This window comes from Nicotiana sylvestris, chromosome 6, assembly GCF_000393655.2.
Source record: "Nicotiana sylvestris chromosome 6, ASM39365v2, whole genome shotgun sequence".
Taxonomy (NCBI): Eukaryota; Viridiplantae; Streptophyta; class Magnoliopsida; order Solanales; family Solanaceae; genus Nicotiana; species Nicotiana sylvestris.
In genome coordinates, this window is record NC_091062.1 from 41,655,803 (window position 1) to 41,674,157 (window position 18,355).

General features: G+C 36.2%; 1 protein-coding gene across 1 annotated transcript; it reads right to left on the minus strand.

Moving 5' to 3' along the window:
- Positions 1–1,175: 1,175 nt before the first annotated feature.
- Positions 1,176–17,847, minus strand: LOC104223243 (probable LRR receptor-like serine/threonine-protein kinase At1g53430). The gene is made up of 25 exons (XM_009774641.2): positions 17,709–17,847; positions 17,450–17,617; positions 15,446–15,623; positions 8,473–8,544; positions 7,713–7,781; positions 7,551–7,622; positions 7,387–7,458; positions 7,043–7,114; positions 6,891–6,962; positions 6,698–6,769; positions 6,517–6,588; positions 6,356–6,424; positions 5,609–5,671; positions 5,443–5,508; positions 5,179–5,235; positions 5,026–5,064; positions 4,876–4,925; positions 4,301–4,668; positions 3,893–4,091; positions 3,675–3,812; positions 3,177–3,295; positions 2,769–2,979; positions 2,444–2,681; positions 2,019–2,169; positions 1,176–1,720 (listed from the first exon to the last, which is right to left on the minus strand). Exons 2-25 carry the CDS (start codon positions 17,553–17,555, stop codon positions 1,310–1,312), a joined length of 3,036 nt encoding a protein of 1,011 aa, XP_009772943.1. The 5' UTR covers positions 17,556–17,617; positions 17,709–17,847; the 3' UTR covers positions 1,176–1,309.
- Positions 17,848–18,355: the final 508 nt, after the last annotated feature.

Here is an 18,355-nt window from a genome sequence, read left to right on the forward strand (position 1 = left end):
TCTGAACTACACTGGAAAGCACTCAAACGAGTACTCAGGTATCTTCAAGGAACAATTCAGTTTGGTCTTCGCATTCAAAGAGACAACGACTTTAAGCTACACATGTATGCTGATGCGGATTGGGCTGGAGATGCGACTGATCGAGCCTCCACTACTGGTTACATACTGTTTTTTGGCCAAAATCCTGTGAGCTGGTCATCCAGGAAACAAAGAACAGTTGCTCGCTCATCAACCGAAGCAGAGTATCGAGCGGTTGCAAGTGCACTTGCTGAAACAAATTGGGTGACGAATCTGCTAAATGAACTACATGTTTCAATTCCACAAGCACCAACCATTTACTGCGACAATGTTGGTGCAACCTATTTATGCGAAAATCCAGTCTTCCATAGCCGCATGAAACACATTGCGGTGGACTTTCACTTTGTTCGCAAGCAAGTCCAACAGAATCAAGTTCGCATCGTTCATATTCATACTGCAGATCAGCTCGCAGATACCCTCACCAAAGCGCTACCAAAGCCAGCCTTTGACAGACACTTATTCAAGCTAGGCGTAGTTACACACTGCCTAACTTGAGGGGGGCGTATTAAAGCATAAGTTAAGCATCAGCTACTTTACTGCTTTCTTTACTGCTTTGACCAAGTCTTTAGCTAGTAGTTAGGAGTATGTTATTCCTTTATCTTCTCAAATAAATCTCCTTATTCAAGGAGTTTGTTTAGCAAGTAGTTTAGTCCTCCTCTTCTAGAGGAGTTAGTTTAGAGAATTGGTTTGTCACTCTTGTATTTAAAGGTTGCTTTGATTCAATAAAGATATCAGCTTTTTGTGTCTCTCTTGTTCTTATAACATGTAATGACAAAAGATTAGTGGAGTACAAAAAAAATTCTAAGTCAACTGATTTACAAGGAGCAGCTTATTTGTTATTCTAGCGATATCTGGCATGTTTGAGGGCCACAAGATTTAAAGGGCATTTGGTACATTATACACATCTTTAAATTAAGACCACAAGACTCAATAGTTTTCCGATTTTCCTTAAATTCCGCGCCTAGTCAAACTAAGACACTTGAATTGAGATGGAAGGAATAGTTGTTATCCGACTATTTTCTGATCTTAAGATAGCATGGATAAATCTATCTCATGGTCATTGAAATTGGAACTTCAAAGAGAATGCAAAATGGAGCTACACAAAATCTTGCAGCAAGGAAATCTATATAACATGCAAAACTTATTTTAACACGTTGCAAAAATTGTTGCTTAATTACATGATGGAAATCAAAAGCTGCTACTTCTAAAATTCTGCAGTATTATCGTTCAATCATTCTAGATTTACGTCATAAAGATCTGGAAGAAGCCTGCTCGTGGAAGTAGTATCATCTTTACCAGGGACAGAGGCCGAGGAATCGCTCCAAGGTGCATTCATACTTTGCACTTGACTGTCCTGAGAGTAAGATGAAACCTGTGTTTGACTGTCTTGTGATAGTTTCTCAAAGGATTTAAATCTCATGTGGTCATCTGATGTGGTGCGCTTAACTAGTGGTGCTTGCACCGGAACTTTTCCTTCGAGCATACTCACGACAGAAGACATGGACGGCCTGAGAGTGGGAGAGGGATTGGTGCACAAGAGACCCAGATTTATCATCTGCATTACCTCTTTTTTGGAGTAGCTTGAACCGAGACGTGGATCCACTAGTTCTAAGAGATTTCCCTGTTCCTGTAAGACGTAAGCCTGCACTCCAAATAGAAAACGAAATTGACATCGAAAGCAAGACAAAGATTGGAGATGAGGGGGAAAAGACAGTAAGATGTGTAAAAATGCATCAATAAGAATGTGAGTAGAACTAATGAAAGAACTATGATTCTAATATTTTCTTTCTCATCGCGTAGGAATGAGAAATGCTGGTATCAAAGAAAATCTGATTTTGCATGGAGCACTAGCACTGAAGCTTTTTTGGCAAAAAAATCCAGATTGCAATTAATCAAACATATAAATGGAAGACTTATGATGAATAAGTTTGACGATTTACCCAGTCAAGAAGGTAAACAAATTCCTCTTTTGGCCTGTAGTTTGTGTTGCTTTTCCCGCTGACAATCTCTAATGCAACAACTCCAAAGCTATAAACATCAGCTTTATCTGTCAAGTAGCCTCTCATTGCATACTCTGGAGCCATATAACCTCTATAAAATAGGAAAAAGAAATGTAAGATACTTCCTAGTAACCATGTTACTGTGATGAGGTACAAATTGCACAGAACTGTTACTCTCTCATTGCATGTAGCAAGATCTTTTGAAGAGTTTAGTTATGCCTTTAAGTCGGAAGAGTTTACTACTGGAATTTACCATCAGCTTTAGTAGAGGATTTCTTTTTCAGACTGATTTAGCCTCTGTATTGTTTCTAAACACAGAAAGGATTACGACAAAGTACAAAGAAATTGATGATAAGAAGGCTCACACTGTTCCAGCAATTCGGGTGCTAATATGAGTGTTCTCTTCTTCATCTAGTTTTGCCAATCCAAAATCTGAAATCTTAGCACTCAGATCTTTATCAAGAAGCACATTGGTTGCCTTTATATCTCTGTGGACAATTTTCAATGCTGATTCTTCATGCAGGTAAGCTAACCCTCTTGCTATTCCTAAGCATATCCTTTTTCTGGTTGGCCAGTCTAGGTTCAACCTCTGGTCGTCACGGCCTAAGAAAAGGAGAATTAGAGGAATAGAGAGCATAAAATATCATTGCCATGATCAATGATTTTAAAAATGATGTTTTAAAGCTTTACCAAAAAGAGCTCGAGCAAGACAGTTGTTTTCCATGTATTCGTATATCACCAATAACTGGTTCCCTTCTATACAACAACCATAAAGCCTCACAAGGTTTGGGTGGTGTAGAGCTGAAATCATGCCTATCTCATTGACAAATTCACGATTTCCTTGCTTCGACTTGGAAGAGAGCTGCTTAACAGCTATTATTGCACCATCTGCGAGTACACCCTACAGACAGCAGGATTAGTTCACAATGATCATATTACAGACAACAGGACTTAACTATTAGTACTACTGTATTTTCCTATGAACATAATGTCAACCATAAGCAATAGGAAATATTGCCACAGAACTGCAAGCTGTTCTACCACCAAATCAGTATTGACAGTCAGAGAGACAAGGAGAGAGATAGTGAGAGTAGCTACCTTGTAAACTGGTCCAAACCCTCCTTCACCAATTTTGTTGGCAGGATCGAAGTTATTTGTAGCAGCTTTAATTTGTCTAAGTCTAAAATGACCTGTTTGTAAATCAAGGGCTCTGAGTTCTGTAACAAGAATAATATAAGCGTCAGTATGCATAGATCTCCTAAAACGTCTGTATGATGAACAACAATTAAAAAAAACGACGAAGACAGATTAAGCAGTCATGAAGTTTTGTTGTGTGCTAATTATTTATGATATGGCATGATGTCGATCTACAAAACAATCATCTCAATGCAGGTTAATTACAGGCAGATAATTAATTTGTATATCGCGGCAGCTAGAAATTTTTTAAACAATCTGATTATCATAACAGAAATATTGCCCTACTATCAAATAGTTTCACCCATAACAAGGAATACAAAGATTTTGTCGTAGTAGCTGCTCCATCCCCATTTGTCTAAGCGTGTAGAGAGTGAATAAATGCTTTGATGTATGTATTACCTAATTCTTCCTTATTTTGCCCTCCCAAAATGCCTTTCTTCCAGAGAACAACTACAATAATCAGAAGCACCACAATCGAACCAAGTACAATGCCAATAACAGCTCCGACATGTAACCGGCCTGTATCAATGTTATAGTCTGCAAGAAGAAGTGGGATTTTGTTGAAGATAAGATTGTGGGAAGATAAGAGTAAAGTTTATAGGCAGAGATATACTGACTTGGTGTCACTGTGATAGCTGAAATCAGAGGTCCATATACACCTCTGTCAGGAATAGCGGTGGTCCCCTTCCCAGTCCAATACAAGTGAATCTCCAGAGTGCTACCATTAACAAAAACTTCTTTAAAGTCCATGATAAATTCTTTCCCAACACCCTTAGCTCTCTCCATAATGTTGAAGTCCTTCGAAACTACATTCCCCTGTGTAAGAAATCAAAATATACTGCATTATCTCCAATAGATTGGTACTTGTATATTAAATCAGAAAGTTGCCAATCATATCAGAACTCAGTAAATCAACACTCAAGTACCTTCAAGCCTAATCCATAAAGTTACCAAATCATATCAGAACGGAGTAAATGAACATTTAAGTTACATATTCACGAAACAAGTTAGAGGTCTCCACTTACTTGTATTGATACATCAAATATCCGCCTTCCGAGGCTGCTATATGTTGAGTCATTAGAAAACATTATTTCAGCAAAATGAAGGCGCACTCTGTAGCTACCTTGTCGCAGGCAAAGCGCATAATATTTGAGAGAAGTGGGGGCAAGGCGTGCTGTCTTGTAAAACTCAGGACCAGACACGTTCAGTGAAAATTTATTTGTTGCAATATAACTGGCTCCTTGATCACCCATGAACACTCCTGAACTGCTGAAAGCCCATCTATCCAAGGACGTGAAAAAATATGATGGACCCCCATTGGCCAAGTCCTCCTTATATTCATTTCCCTCAAAACTAGTACTACTTCCTCCACAGTTTATGAATAGCGAATGATCTGCAGATGATAAAGCACGTAGAAAGGAAAGATTGTGAATTCTCTCGTAACTCCGGAATTATGCTTTGATACTTAAAGTACATAGGTTGCCACTCCAAGAGTTGGTTCAGGGGTAAACGATATACAATGCTACTTCAGGCCCTCTCAAGGCCCAAATTAAGAATTTCGGATTATAAAAGAATAGGATTAATAGGGTGTAACTCTTACGTTTAGCTTCTCCAGGACAAGGGAGGTCCTTCTTGGAACACCAGGCACTCCTGCAGTTTCGAATAGATTAAGCCACATAACTATAGACAATAGACAGAAAGCATCAAATAAACTAGGAACCTGAAGCATAAGACAATATTTAGGACTTACGTGTTGGCCATTGCATTTGAATAGCTGGAGACTAAGTTTCTGGTGAAAAACGAAGGTTTGTAAGTCATGTAGTTATAGGACCAACATTTTCACTTATCAAATAGAAATAATATATGAATATAGGTTCCCAAAACAAAGAGGAATAAAGCTCACATGGTGGACTGGCATCCTGTAGTAGTTGTTGGTGTGAAATTGTTGTATGATATATCGCTGTATACAAAAGATGATAACTGTCATGAACTCAGAAGACACCAAATTCTTGTAAATGCATTCTTGCACCAAACAAAAAGTTTAGGAAGGAAAAGGTTAACTTTGAAGTGTGGCATGCTACAATACATTATTCCTGGCTAGCTACGATGTTAACCAAACTTTACTACTAAAATGCAGAAAAAGAAACAAACTTGAGCAAATACCAACATGTTCTTTTTACTATCCAATATCCAGCTAGGAATTGCGCCGCTTAATGTGTTGTGAGAAAGAAACCTACATCGCAGATAAAACTGTTGCTTGTTATAAATGAACAAAAACTTTGAGAGAGAGAAGCATGTAAAAGGTTTAATCTTCAACTTGTAAGGGTACCTACGTGTTATCTAAATCCAACTCCCCGAATGTGATTGTACCATTCAGCATGTTGTTGCTCAGATCCCTGCAAATAAATAACACTTATCAGAGGCAGGATCAGCATCAAACCGGACAACAAACTGAACCACTTTGGTATCCGAACAATTAGTGACAATCTGTACTCCATCATGCAACTACGAGGAAAACGTTGGTATGTAGAAGAATTTCCTTTTATACTATGAAGGGTGATTTTGGGTTTGTATTATATGCAAATTAAAAATTTACGAAATTCGATGAAAGTATACACTCCGTTGCAGAAAGAGAAGAGGCAAACAAGAAAGACTGCATCCTGTTACATCACCTTTTCAATTTAGAGTTTAGACCTTCTTGATATGAATATAGAAAGCGTTTTATTTGTTCTGACTAGTAAATCAACAAATCTTGTACAACAATCTCCAAGTCTAATGTTAAACTTGGCAGTCGCATTCGCAATTAGATAGAAGAGTAATATTAAAATCTTATAAATTCCAACTTTTGAAAAGATAAAGAAGAGGAAGTCAACACAAGAATATTTTCTATTCAAGTATAATCATAGCTGAGAATCATCAAAATCTATGTCATCTCCGAATACATCTCACCTAGACTTATATGTTCTAGTACTCCTGACAAACTAAAATGTAAAGAGCCAAAACACTATACTTGCTAGAGAAAAAGTTTCCCATGAAAGAATCAACAGAATGATTAAAAAATAGAAAGAAAACAAACTTACAAAAGTTTCAATTTAGTGTCACTTAAGTATCCCGGAATTGGACCAAAAATTGAGCAATTTCTCAAAATCCTGCATCATTAAAGTCAAATTAGAGAACCGTAAGAAATTATGATGAACAGATGTAATTGCTAATTTTCGAACTACAAGCATATACTACTCACAGCCTTTTCATTTGAGTGAGGCCTTGAAGATTTGGGAATCGCATTTGTTTTCCTCTCAAATCAGATATTCTCCTGACAATAACAATGCACATGAGAACTTCCACTATAGCCCTATATCCTTTCTTATAAAAGTGAATTTAACAGTTGTGTGACTATAAAAAGCAGAGAAGTGTGAACTTACAACTCGGTTATGTTTTTCAACTTGGATATTGTAGAAGGAATAGGTCCCTCCATTAATGTTCCTTGCATGTCTCTGCAAAAAAGTTTCATGATAATCGCAATTATATACTATGTATGCTACCATATTTTTGTTGGTCTAATGCTTAAAATTCTTCATGGAGAAGAAAATTGCATCAAGATTTGCATGCACTCACAATCTGTCCATTTTGGTCCAATTGCCAATAAAATCTGGTATGGTTCCAGATATTCTATTCCCATCTATCGTACTGCAAACAGACAAAAGAGTTAAAGACTTAAGAGATAGAAAACACAAAAGTCAGATGTGCTTCTAAAATTTCTTACTTACAATTCTGTCAAGTTCTTAAGATTACTGAAGTTCTCAGGTATAGTTCCTGTGAGATTATTGGCACTAAGACGCCTGCAAAATGCTCCTTCAATTAACCATGATAACTGAAAAATCACACCATTCGTTCCGATTTGTTTGGCACTTTTTGCTTATTGTTGAGTCAACTTGACCAAATTTTGGAGCTAAATCGGACCAGATTAACTCTTTCTTTATACTAAAACTTAAATCTTAAGAAACTACACATTTTAGTATGAATATTGAGAAGCGAAAAGTGCCAAATATTTAGGAAAAAGAGTAATAACTAGTAGATAATAGACATCGAATATCTGATTACTATGACTTACATTTTACTCAGGCGGCTCAAACTACCAAGGTTTGGAGGGAGAGGTCCTTCAAGTAGATTATTTTCCAGATTTCTGAAAATTCCATTTCATGAATGTGACATCCAATTAGGTACAACCAAAGTATGTAGAAATATAAAAGGAACTATGCAATATAATTTACTTACAGTTCTTCCAGTGTGTCAATATCTCCTAATTCCTTGGGAATCACACCACTGATACGGTTACCCAACAATGACCTATATATTTATGAGTTTGACCAAAATGTCAAAAGAAAAAACTTCTTCACTGAAATTTTGCAGATAGGTCAAAAGGAAAAACAGACTTACAGAATAGTGACGCGAAGCTTGCCATAGCTCGAGGGAATCGATCCATTTAAGAAATTGCGAGACAGATCTCTGAAATGCAAAAATTGATTGAGACTCCAATTTTGCATGTTATGGTCCAGTTTAAACTTTCCGATTTCACACTTTTTAAGGATATGGTTTACACAACTCAATAGACTTTGTTGCATATAAAGCAACAAACAATGAACTTGTCACTGTTATGATTTGTACAAAGATTGAATAACAATACATACCAGTTTCTGTCTTCAAGAGTTTACAAGGCAAAATTTTGATAGTTTGCCTCAGGTAAGTTCAGGAAAATTCCAGAAGTATTCCAATAGAGATTTAACCAAGTGGATTTCTGTTCAAAAATACTCTAATTTTAAGCAATTATATTGGTAAAATTCCATTCTTTCTTAATACATGCCACTCTGTATGTTTGCTTACATAAAATTTTCAAATTTATCTGTGAAAACAAATGAGAGTAATCCTGTGTTTGTTCTCCTATTAACTTTCTGGCCATAATTACTCACCCAAAAAAACTCATTACTTCAAAATATCAACACGAAAAATAGGTCCCATCATCTGTTAGGCTCAAGGAATCAACCACTAACTAATTGTCATTGTGTTACATTGATACAGTGGAAATTTGAGTTTTAACGCTACGAGAAATAAAATAAAATAAAATAAAATAACTTATCCTATGACTGAATGCAGAGAAAACTATAATCAAAATAATGTTATGGAATTAACTGATACTCACAATTCTCGCAGATGAATAAGCTCTGCAAATTCAGGAGGCAGAATTCCTGTCAAATTACGACGCTTCAATTGGCTGTATCAACAAAAACAGGAGAGAAAATCAAAAAAATTTATTAACATCTAACGGTAAAGGAGTTTATTAGCTAGGAAAAAAAACATAACAGGGTTTAAGCTTTAAATACATGCATTCATTGTGAAGTGGAGAGGCACAAATGCACCGGTGAGGAGGTGTGAGAGGTTGGTTTTGGAGGGCCTGAGGAGAGGTAGAGACGGGCCGAAAAAGTATTGGGGAGAGGTGATTACGCAAGATATGGCGTTGCTCCAACTTACGGAGAACATGACCATGGATAGGAAGTTATGGAGGTTGAGAATAAAGATAAAGGGTTAGGTAGCACAGTAGCTTTAGTACATTAGTGTTATTTGTGTTTTTAGTACTACTTGACTTCTATTATTATTTGTAGTTGCTTTCCTTTCGGTTTTCTGATTGCATTACCTAGTATTAGTTTTGCATTTTCGCAATTTGATTGGTGTGCTTGTTGTTGCCCTTTTTTTATCTTGTCTAAGTCGAGGGTCTTCCGGAAACAGTCTCTGACCATGGATAGGAAGTTATGGAGGTTGAGAATAAAGATAAAGGGTTAGGTAGCACACTAGCTTTAGTACATTAGTGTTATTTGTGTTTTCGTACTACTTGACTTCTATTATTACTTGTAGTTGCTTTCCTTTTGGTTTTCTGATTGCATTACCTAGTATAAGTTTTGTATTTTCGCAACGGTTTTTTGATTGGTATGCTTGTTGTTGCCCTTTCTTTTATCTTGCCTAAGTCGAGGGTCTTCCGGAAACAGTCTCTTTGCTTTCTTAAAGATAAGGGTAAAGTCTACGTACACACTATCATTCCCAGATCCCACTTATGGAATTACATTGGTTTGTTATTGTTATAAGACTCAAAGGGATATAAATCACAAGAATTCATTGTTCTTGGACTCTCTTTACACCCTATTGCATTGGCCACAATGCTAAATGTCAAGTTTTTGAATACCAGTAACAAGTGCAGTTGATCAATCAAAAATATCTTTCTCCTTTGAGTAAGAAAGAAATTAAAATGCCAATATAGATTAGTGCCTAACTAGTACTTTAATAGGGAAATATAGTGTCCTGATTGAAGTAGCTGATGAGCATTAAGTGCTGAAAAGCATTGCTTGAATTGATAATAAACCACTGATATGTTTGGTAAATAATATTTAAAAATAATTTCTCTTAAAATGACTAAATAAAGTTATTTGCCAAAAAAAGTTTAAAAGTATTTTCTCGAGGAGAAGAACGACAATGGAAATGAAATGGAGATGGAATTAAGAATTTATTTAGGAAAAGAGTATTTCGAGAATTAGAAAAAATATTAGTCATGAAATATTAAAATACTTGCCAAATGAAAAAAGCCAAATAGGTGATTTTAATTAATAAGCACTTAGCTTATAAGCACTTTGGATGCTTACCAAACACGTAGATAAGTCAATTTTGTGAAGGTTATGATATAGGAATAGAATGTAAAATAATTTACAATAGCAGTTCATTTTAACTATATTGACAATTTCTCTGCTTCCTAGGTTACCATGTCTTTTTTTTTTTTTGCGAAATTCCCAGAGAAACACGTAGACGTTACCCTTCGGGTGCACAATGGGTAACCTGCTCACTGCGCAATCGCTCGCAAACCACACAGGAGATGTAAACCGCACTAGACAAGCCCGGTGCGATGAACTCTGACTGAGGAGGCTGCTGATGAAGGGAATTGATCTCCGGTCTCTTATGTGAAAACCACTCATCCAACCAACTCAGTCAACCCTTGAGGGCTAGGTTACCATGTCATAATAGACCAATATAATCTAATAATGTAAAAATATTATTGAGAGTCAAGGGTTAAAATGTAATAATAGAAAGTTTGGAGTAGTTAGTTGTATAAGAAAAATAGGTTGTTATATAATACAGTAAATTTGTAAATCATATTTATCAGTACATAACCGACCTTCTTCCTAGCTGAAGCTTAATCTTTCTCTCTTTAGATTCTTCCAATTCAATCAATGAAAATTGTTCTTGCATGTGCTATGTAGTGTTTCAATTGTTCAATCTAGCTCAAATTAACATGGTATCGGAGCAGCGATTCTGAAATTAGGGCTCCGACGTGACTTCCGGCGATCACTGAATTGAGATCTGACGAAATCGACTGTTTTAGACTAAATCGCGATGGAACGAAATGAGGTTTCTTCACTCGAACACAATCATCCGTTGTTTCTTCAAGCGGCAGATGCACCAGGACTAGTTCTAGTCTCAATCAAACTAACAGGGCCTGAGAATTACGCCTTGTGGAGTAGGGCGATGAAGCTAGCTCTTATGGGCAAAAGTAAGCTTGAATTCGTTGACGGAACCTATGTAAAAACTATGTTCATAGGGGAACTAGCAGAACAATGGGATAAGTGCAACGCGATTGTACTCTCATGGATTGGTAGCACTGTTGCAGCTGAATTGATGCCCGGCATCATGTTTGCATCTAGTGCAAAGAAAGTGTGGAGCGATTTCAAGGAAAGGTTTGATAGATGCAGTTTGACTAGAATATATCATCTATGGACAGAAATTGCTAGCTTGAAACAAGGTACAGATTCTGTGACTACTTACTACTCGAAGATGAATGATCTATGGAGTGAACTAGATGTGTTAGTTCCTTTGTCTTCATGTGATTGTGAGGAAGCTAGGCCATCCATAGAACATCTAGCTAATCAGAGGTTATTACAATTTTTAATGGGATTGAATGAAAGCTATAGTAATGTGAGAAGTAATGTGCTGCTAAGAAGACCTGTAGTAACTGTGAATGAAGCATATGCTATAGTAACACAAGAAGAAAGTCAAAGATCCTTGGGTGTTGGTGATGCAAATAGAGATCCTCTAACTATGTTAGAAGGAAGAACTCAAGGCTTCAAGCCTAAGAAAGCAGGGCGAATCTGTAATCACTGTGGGTACAAAGGACACTTAAAGGAAAATTGTTACAAAATTGTTGGATATCTAGCTGATTTCAAGAGTAAAAAGAAACCAGCAGGAGCAGGAGGAAGAACTTATGTCAACAATGCTGCTGTGGAAGAAGCCAACAGTATTGGAAACCTTCAACAAGGACAAGGACACCTCCTGACAGAAGAACAATACAAACAACTGGTAGGATTGCTGAATAAGCCATCTGGTGGTGAGAGTTCTATCAATATGGCAGGTATTGTTGCTTTATTATCCAATGCTTCTCTTAGAGAGTGGATAGTAGATTCTGGAGCAACACATCACATTACTTGCAATAAGGAAATTCTAAACAATACAAAAGGATTAGAGGCAAACGAAGGAAGTGGGGTGCAATTACCAATAGGAAGTAGAGTTGTGATAACACACACAGGGGATGCAGTGATTCTAGGAGATCAGTGCATCAGAGATGTCCTATATGTGCCAAACTTTAAGTTTAATCTATTATCTGTAGCAAAGCTAACAGAGGACCTTAAATGCTTTGTTGGCTTTTATCCTGACTTCTATTTATTACAGTTACAATGGCAAGGTATTGGGGATTGGTAAGAAGTCTGGGGGTCTGTATATGCTGAAGGAAAGAGGTGCAGTAGCAGCAGCTGGATCAGTATCAAAAGAACACACAGAGAGTGCACTTTGGCATTTCAAGCTAGGTCATGTTTCATTGAAAGCTATGCAACACATTTCATCCCTACAAGGCAGAATAAATACTAGACAATTAGAATCTTGCTCTATATGTCCCTTAGCTAAACAATGTAGATTACCATTTCCTGTCAGCAATTCTAAATCCTCAGCTGTTTTTAAACTTGTTCATCTAGATATTTGGGGACCCTATAAGGTACCCACTTATGATAGGAAAAGGTATTCTGTTACAGTTGTTGATGATTTCAGCAGATACACTTAGGCTTGTTTGATTCAGACAAAATGTGAAGTTTGTGTTGTGTTGAAGAATTTTCTGTCTTTAATTCAGAATCAATTTGGTGTGTGTGTTAAGATTGTGAGATCTGATAATGAGACCGAGTTCTTCAATGCAAAGTGTAATAAATTACTGTCATCTCTTGGTAGTTTACACCAAAGTAGTTGTCCTTATACACCCCCAACAAAATGGGATGGTTGAAAGGAAGCACGGACACATCTTGGAAGTAGCCAGGGCACTGAAGTTTCAGAGTGGGATAACTATCAAATTTTGGAGTAATTGCGTGAAGACTGCTGTATATTTGATCAACAGAGTACCTTCTTCAATTTTGGGAAGAAAAACACATTTTGAATTACTGTATGGGAAGGTTAGCAGGATGGATCATCTAAGGGTATTTGGCTGCTTATGTTATGCAAGCAATCTGCCTAAGGGAGACAAGTTTGCACATAGAGCAAGGAAGGCAATTTTCACAGGATATGCTAAAACTCAGAAAGGATACAGTTTATACGATATGGAGACACAGTCCTTTTTTGTTAGTAGAGATGTTCAGTTCAGAGAAGACTGTTCCCCTTTCAAAATGGGAAATGTTGAACAAGGTGAAGGTGACTCATTTCTTTAGCAATCAACTCAATTCCTAATGCCTGATCCCTGTGACAATGCTGATAACTCATGAGCAGCTCACATCCCAGCACTTCCTGCAGATGCTTCTCTGCCTGAAGACGATGTTGAGACTAACATTGAGAATGCTCCACTACAGGACAATCATATCCCAACTGTTGTTGAATCAACTGATGCAGCTAATGAGCAGCCTGAACCAGTAATCACTGAAACCAATGAGCAGCCTGCATCAACAATTATACCACAAGATGATATTCCCCAATGTACTACTAGCATACCTCAGAGGAAAACAAGGCCTCCCATCTGGATGAAAGATTATGTGAATCCTACAAAAAGATCATCAGATCACACGTATCCTATATCCAACCATGTTGATTATTCACATTTGTCTACCTCATATCAGGCTTATATACAAGCTTTCTCAGTTCTCACTGAACCTAGAAGCTTCAAGGAAGCTGCAACTGATAAGAATTGGATTGAGGCAATGAAGCAAGAGGTTAGAGCTCTTGAGGACAATCAGACTTGGGAGGTGGTGCCCTTACCACCAAGAAAGCAAACAGTGGGATCAAAATGGGTGTACAAGATTAAGTACAAGGCAAATGGAGAGGTTGATAGATTCAAAGCAAGGTTAGTAGCCAAGGGCTACACTCAACAAGAAGGGCTTGACTACCATGAAACCTTTTCACCTGTGGCTAAAATGGTCGCAGTTAGGACAGTCATTGCAGTAGCAGCATCAAAAGACTGGCCATTATTTCAGATGGATGTTAATAATGCTTTTCTCCAAGGTGACTTAAAAGAAGAAGTCTACATGGAAATGCCTCAAGGTTTCCGACAACAGGGGGAGTACATGGTATGCAGGTTGTTGAAATCCTTGTATGGACTCAAACGGGCTTCTAGACAGTGGAATATAAAGCTAACCACTGCCCTTGTGCAAGCTGGATATATACAAAGCCCATATGATCATTCCATTTTTACTAAAAAAAAGAGGAGCTGATATTGTAGTCATTCTAGTGTATGTAGATGACTTACTAATCACAGGAAGTAATGTTGACTTAATACACGAGGAAAAGGATTCCTTGCATGGTAACTTCAAGATGAAGGACCTGGGGAATTGAGGTATTTTTTGGGCATAGAGGTGATGAGGTCAAAGGAAAGAATAGTTCTCAATCAAAGAAAATATGCTTTGGAGTTGATCTCTGAAGTAGGACTTAGTGGTTGTAAACCTGCTTCCACACCAATGGAATCACAAGCTAACAACTGTAGATTATGATAAGCATATGGGAATCACTGAAGATGCAGAACTGGGAGATATAACAGCATATCAGAAACTAATAGGGAAGCTGTTATAATTGACCATCACAAGTCCAAACCTATGCTTTGATGTACAGGTTATGAGTCAATTTATGCAAAGGCCAAAACAATCCCATTTGAATGCAGCAATGAGAATCATTAGATACATCAAAGGTTCACCAGGCCTTGGTATATTCTTGAAGAAATGAGAAACTCATACTCTTACAGCTTACTGTGACTCTGATTGGGCTGCTTGCCCCAATACTAGGAGATCAATCACAGGCTATATTGTGAAGTTAGGAGACTCACTGTTATCTTGGAAGTCCAAGAAACAACAAACAGTCAGTAGAAGCTCGGCAGAAGCAAAATACAGGAGCATGGCAGCTGTAGTAGCAGAAATCATTTGGGTAACAGGATTATTAGAAGAATTGAGAGTGAAAGTGCAGAAGCCAGTACATCTGCATTGTGATAGCAAAGTTGCGATACAAATAGCAGCAAATCCTATCTTTCATGAGAGGACAAAACATATAAAGATGGACTGTCACTTTGTGAGAGAAAGAATCAAGGCAGGACTGATCACTTCCAACTACATTCCTTCCAAGCAACAACTAGCTGACTTGATCACAAAGGGATTAGGAACAGTACAACATCAGCTACTACTTTCCAAGGTTGGAGTGTTAAATGTCTTTAACACTCCAGCTTGAGGGGGGTATTGAGAGTCAGGGGTTAAAATGTAATAATAGGAAGTTTGAGGTAGTTAGTTGTATAAGAAAAATAGGTTATTATATAGTATAGTAAATCTGGAAGAACATAACCGATCTTCTTCCTAGCTGAAGCTTAATCTTTCTCTCTCTAGATTCTTCCAATTCAATCAATGGAAATTGTTCTTGCACGTGCTATGTAGTGTTTCAATTGTTCAATCTAGCTCAAATTAACAAATATATATATAATCATTGCACACAACTTAAATGGACATACAACGCTTCTCTTCATACTATATAACAGAAGGAAATCTTTGCAACCTTGAAATACTAACAATAATGATTCTTCCTTGTAGCATAATTCACATATTAAGATATGATTCAAAGTATAAAGGAGGGCTTACATGGTCACCACATGGCAAACTGAGCTGTCATTGAATGAGCAGTCGCATGTTACATTGCTGAGAATTTCATTAAAAGCAGGATCTGTCACGTTGAAACCTCTCCCCTCGTTGCAAGAGGCTGTGCTGACGTTCCAAGTTGTGTTCTGAAGTTTCATTGATATTGTTTCCAGAACTTTAACTGTGACATCAAAGTTAAATTAAATCACAATCGTTACAATATCTAGATGATATTGAAGAGCAAATTCTTGCACCTCAAGTAAAGTTACTAGGGTAATAATCTGTTTAGTGCATCACATATGAAAAAGGGTAGAAAGCGTTTACATATAAAGCATCATGTTTGCGATTATTATTGTTGTTTGATGCTCCGACGTTGAATGGATAGTCTTGAAAAGAATATATGTACAATAGAATAAGTCATGCCTAGAGTATAAATTTTATTTTTTAATTTTCCTTTTTGTAATTATTTGATATCTAATATTCACTGATCCGACTAATCTAGATTAATTAGCGTCTCAGGAAACATTAAAAGGGGAGCGCTATAGGGATTTTTTCATTTTCAAGACTCAAATTTGAGATATCTAGTTAAGAGAATATCGTCTATTCCATCACACCCTTTGATAAAGCATCATTGCTAGAAGCCCGACGACTATACCATAGAATATCGGACACTTGATTTCACAATTTTTGGGATTAGGACTAGCCAAATACCTTGGCATGATTTAAAATGACGTAGCGTATCATAGAGAATTAGTATCAGAAAAATGCAAAGTTAGGAAGAATGATATTACGAAGCCCTCACTGGCAATGAAGAAGTTGAAGGATAGACTGGTCAGTGGCTGTTATTTGACACAAATTCAGCCTATAGACATACATGATTTAAAGGGAATAGGCGCACCTCTTAAAATATACTACATGCTTTTCATTTTTCTAATTTTATAAACACATATAGATAGTTCTACGTGATAAACACGTATTCATAATTGATAAGTACTATATATATCTTTAAATATGATTTTTGCGCTCACTTTAAGAAAGAATTTTATATTTTTAATAATAAATCTATTTAAACTATCATTTATCTATCCTTACAAGTCAGTACTTGATTAATATTTCACTAATTAGAGGTTGATCAAATGAGCTAATTTTTTTTAAAAAAAATGTTAAATATCTTAAAACAAATTCAATTGGCTAAAATAATCGATATTTGAAATTAGGGAGCAATTGTTTTGTTTTTGTCCGACCCGCAGAGTTGTTGAAAGCAGTAAATTTCGCTAGGGGTGGGAGAGAGAAAAAGGAATCCATTACATTAACCGTTAAAAAATAAACATGTGATTGACCCTCTACAGTAGACATTCAACGCGGCCATCACTTCAATGAAAAAGGTTAAGTTAAACTATTATGAATCTTTTTATTATCGATGTAATTTAATTATTATATTGTTTTGTAGGTTATAATATCAGACAAATTTTCTTATTTACATAGGTCAACTTATTCTTATAAAATGTAAAACTTTTTACATTTCTAGTGCAGATAACAGAAACTCATAATAGACTAATAATGAACGAAAAGGTCTGGACAGGATATTCTTTAATTATGCAAGACTACTTTATTACGTAGTAGATATTAACCAATATTGAAAAATCAAAGAACACAAACAAACAAAATATCCGCACACCACAACAGGAGCAAAAACTGACGAAACAAAAAAGAATGAAGAATGAAGAAAAAAGAAAAAGAAAAAGCAGACATGGATAGCACGAAAGGCAACCACATTAGATTCAATCTGGAACAGGAAAACAGTTTTAGCTTTCAGACAACAAATTTAAAGATAAAAATAAAAAAGGAAACGCAGTATGCACAAGAACAAACACAGATCAATGTGTGGTGATGAAAATCAAAGAGAAGAAAAGAAAGTGTTTATAATTAATTTAATTATAGATAAGAAGAAGAAAAAAGAACAATAATTTTTTGCAAAAACCGTCAAAGGAGAGAAAATGTAACTACCTTCCTCTGCAGGCAAAAGTTGAGAGACAGATCCCAAAGGAGAGAAGCAACTCAAAGCCAGAGATAGATACACAAACAAAGCACAAACTTTGATACAGGTATCCATTTGATGTTCTCTTCTTCTTGTTTCTGAATATCAAGTTTTAGGCCCTTAATTACAAATTAATGCTGCAAAACGGAAAACACAATTAAACAAGTTGTTCTTATAGAATAACTTGAGTAAATTATAGTAACACATAAAAGGATAGGAACTAATTACCATAAGTGAGAATCTGTAATTAGTCGTCTGATTGGGTTAACGGGAGGTGGTTACGGGTTAAATCCTTGAATTATAGGCGGGAATGGAGAAAGGAAGAGATAAGTAGTGTTCGCAAAAATGGAAAGAAGGAATGAGTTTTAGGTATTAAAATGGTCTTTTTATTTAAAAATGTTTTTGATGTAGACTCCTCTGGTCTCTGTCCAAAGGTCCTATTTTCTTTTTTTCTGAAGGTCCTTTTTTCTTTAGCTTTTAATGTTCTGCTAGCGTAAAGCGTTTTCCTTTTATTATTATTTCGAATTCTAATAAGAAGTCAAAGTCAAATTATTTTAAGATAAGATTTCTATAGTTTTTTAATTAATCTGTTTGGAAAGTCACCCTATAATTGAAATTGGCCCTAGTAATTACAAAGCCTAGTAATTACTCAGTTGTGTAATTACGACGACCTATTTGTTTGTCATAGCGTAATTACAGTGTAATTACAAGTTTATTGTTTGGTTGCACAAGTATAATTACACAATTAGATTAAATTTTAAATTAAGTAATTATCAAAACTTAAAAGTTAATATAATAAATATATGCCTATAAATTTTTATATGTATAAATGATATTATATTTGGTATTTAAGATGTATATTTTTCGTGAATATA